This window comes from Notothenia coriiceps, unplaced genomic scaffold (assembly GCF_000735185.1).
Source record: "Notothenia coriiceps isolate Sejong01 unplaced genomic scaffold, NC01 NC01_scaffold00014142, whole genome shotgun sequence".
Classification (NCBI taxonomy): domain Eukaryota; kingdom Metazoa; phylum Chordata; class Actinopteri; order Perciformes; family Nototheniidae; genus Notothenia; species Notothenia coriiceps.
The window spans coordinates 1-2,841 of NW_011346843.1; the positions used below are offsets into that span (position 1 = coordinate 1).

General features: G+C 45.6%; 1 protein-coding gene across 1 annotated transcript; it reads right to left on the reverse strand.

The window, feature by feature from the left end:
• Positions 1–32: 32 nt before the first annotated feature.
• Positions 33–2,158, reverse strand: LOC104948321 (major facilitator superfamily domain-containing protein 12-like; the record flags this gene model as incomplete). Its single annotated transcript, XM_010774516.1, has 4 exons — positions 33–255; positions 1,177–1,269; positions 1,396–1,488; positions 1,919–2,158. Coding segments are annotated over 4 exons (649 nt in total), but the record flags the coding sequence as incomplete, so codon positions are not given.
• Positions 2,159–2,841: the final 683 nt, after the last annotated feature.

Consider the following 2,841-nt stretch of genomic DNA (forward strand, 5'->3'; position numbering starts at 1 on the left):
CACACACACACACACACACACACACACACACACACACACACACACACACACACACACACACACACACACACACACACACATTACCGTCTGTCCTCCAATGAGCTCCGCGGTCATGGACAGTGATATGACCAGGATGGTGGCGGACCCCGCCCCCAGCAGCACCGCGGCCCCGTACACCTGCTGACCCATCTGGCCCTCCAGCAGCACCCAATAGGAGAAGGCCATGATCAGCAGCAGGCCCAGGAAGTAGGTGAGCTGGACCAATCAGGAGAGAGGCAAACCGTGTGACAGGTGAGATGGTTTGTTTACGTATCCCTCAGTGATAGTGTGGATCTGATGAGGAAGCACTCTGCTGACTACAGAGAGGTTAACCTGTCAGTCAACTCTTTGTCTGGCTCTGTTAATCTAAAGCTCTGAACACAGCGCATTATCTGTACAGATATTTAGTGAGAGTGTTGTACACTATTTAATACTGAGGAAGTAAATGGAGTCAACAGCATATTTCTTTATAGTCCTGATTGTTGCAGTAATTCATAAATTCTAGATTAAAGGTGAAAGTATATAATCAGACTACATTTTCGTTTTGTTTCATGGGAAAAAACATGTCTGTGTGTGTTACGGCTGCTGCCTTCCAGAGGCCTGTACTACGAAGCTGGTTCAACCTAACCTGGATATGTTTGAGTTAGCCGGTTGGCCTAATCCAAAACATACGCGCTCTCGCTAAACTGTACTACGACGCGGGTTATCAAGTGGATCGCTCAAGCCAGCTGTGCCGTATCTAGTTAGGTGCGCGTTCACATGAAAGAGGTGGTATTTGGAGCATTCGACCAATCACAAACATGGAGAAGCGTACTGACAGCGCAGCGTCATACTTCCTTGACAGTGAGGGTTTTAGTTACTATTTAGTTTATTATCTATTTCTTTGTATGTAAACAGGCTCCCTTTTTAGAGTCATCCATTTGTTTGGTTGTTCATTTAAACTTGCGCCCTTGTGGCCACTTTGTTTGTTTCAGGCTGCCTGCCTGCCATTTTTTTCACCCTGGTATAATAAAACCATTTATGATTATTACCAATTCCAATCTGGTGTATGTTGCTTTCCTCTTCCCCTAGTCGGGATGTAACAGTGTGAAAAAAGTAAATGATATTAAAAAAAAGTGTGTAGCCAGTCTTACTTACAGATTTTCCAATGAGTTTACTGACAGGCTTCATGATGAAGGAGGACAGGAAGCCACTCATGAACATCACTAACGGGATGGTGGCGATGAACTTCTGTTGGTGGGAGGAACAAAAAGAGATGAGAAACAGTGAGGGGCTGCTCCACGTTAGCATCACAATGAACTGGAATATATTGATATATATTTATAAAAAGGATGATTGGGGTGACTTTGTGTTTACCTTGGGCAGCCCCAGAGTGTTGATGAGATACATGGAGATGTATGTCTGAGACAGATTGACTATTAACCTGGTAGACATGTAGAGTAAGGCCACCTGCAGAGAGACAGGGACAGCTATCACACAGCCTGGGACTAAACAAAGCAACATGAGGAAACTTTCAGCTGCTGAAATAAAACACTGCTAGTTATTGTTTGCTATCCTGGCCCCATAATGGTGGAACCAGCTCACAATGGATATCAACGGAGGGTCTACACATCCTGAAGACTGAAAACCTGCTCTCCAATGTGTTGGAACTGAATGATCTCTTCTGTATGTAGCGCTCACAAAGGATTTGTCTGGAAGTAAAGCAGTAGCACTTCATCTGGTTGGGTTTACAGATGGAAATGTACCTGCAGAGTCCTTGCTTTAGAGTTTGTCTCTTCATAGCTGAATGCACTAAAAGCATAATGTAATGTAATAATCTAAAAACATCTTTCTGTCAGTCCAAACACAGAACAGCCGCTCCAGGTCCAGATGTTCCCACCTGGTAAAAAGAAGGCTGCTGCAGCCAACACTTCCACTGCAGCAGGGACGAGGGGGGAGCAGGGAGCAGGGGTCTGCGCTCCCCCTCCTCCTCTTCCTCCTCTTCCTCCTCTACACTCTTCCTCCCCTCCTCTCCTCCCGCCTCGCCTGCTGCTCCAGAGCTCTTCTCTTTGATTCCCAGGTGGAAGAAGAGGGAGAAGAGCGCCCCGATGCCCAGCACTATCAGCGCCAGGTTCTGAGATCACACAGGACAGGAAGGTTTGTGATGACATCTGTCTGTTTCACTTCCTCTGTGGGAGAGGGATTCAAAACATACTACCACTCTATTGCACAGAACAGTGGGAGGACAATGACTGGCAGAGGGTGAATATAGCACTAGAGTTATAGCGGGGCTTTGGTTTCCAAAACCGTCTCATATTGTTTCTCATAATGGTGAGGGGAAGTGGAGATCCAACCAGAGGCCTGTACTACGAAGCCGGTTCAACATAACCTGGATATGTTTGAGTTACCTGGTTTACCTAACCCAAAACAAACGCGCTCTCGCTAAGCGGTCATACGACGCTGGTTATCAACTCTTTAACTCAAGCCAGGGTTTCTCTGTCCGGCTGAGTGCGCGTTCACATGAAAGGGGCGGGGTTAGCAACATTTGACCAATCACAAACATGGAGAAGCGTACTGACAGCGCAGCGTCATACTTCCTGAATGAAAAGTCAACTATAATATTAGACATATGAAGAAGTTAAACTTTAAACATCCATGACTCAAACACTTTATCCAGGATAAAAGCCACATAGCTGCACCTGCAAGGTGAATACAGCTGGTAAAAGAAAAAGTGTTTGAATGCGTACATTAACAGGTTTATGATATCACTGCCCCGTCTAAGACACAATCTGACTTTAATTACATTTGTCTCGAGTGTTTCAT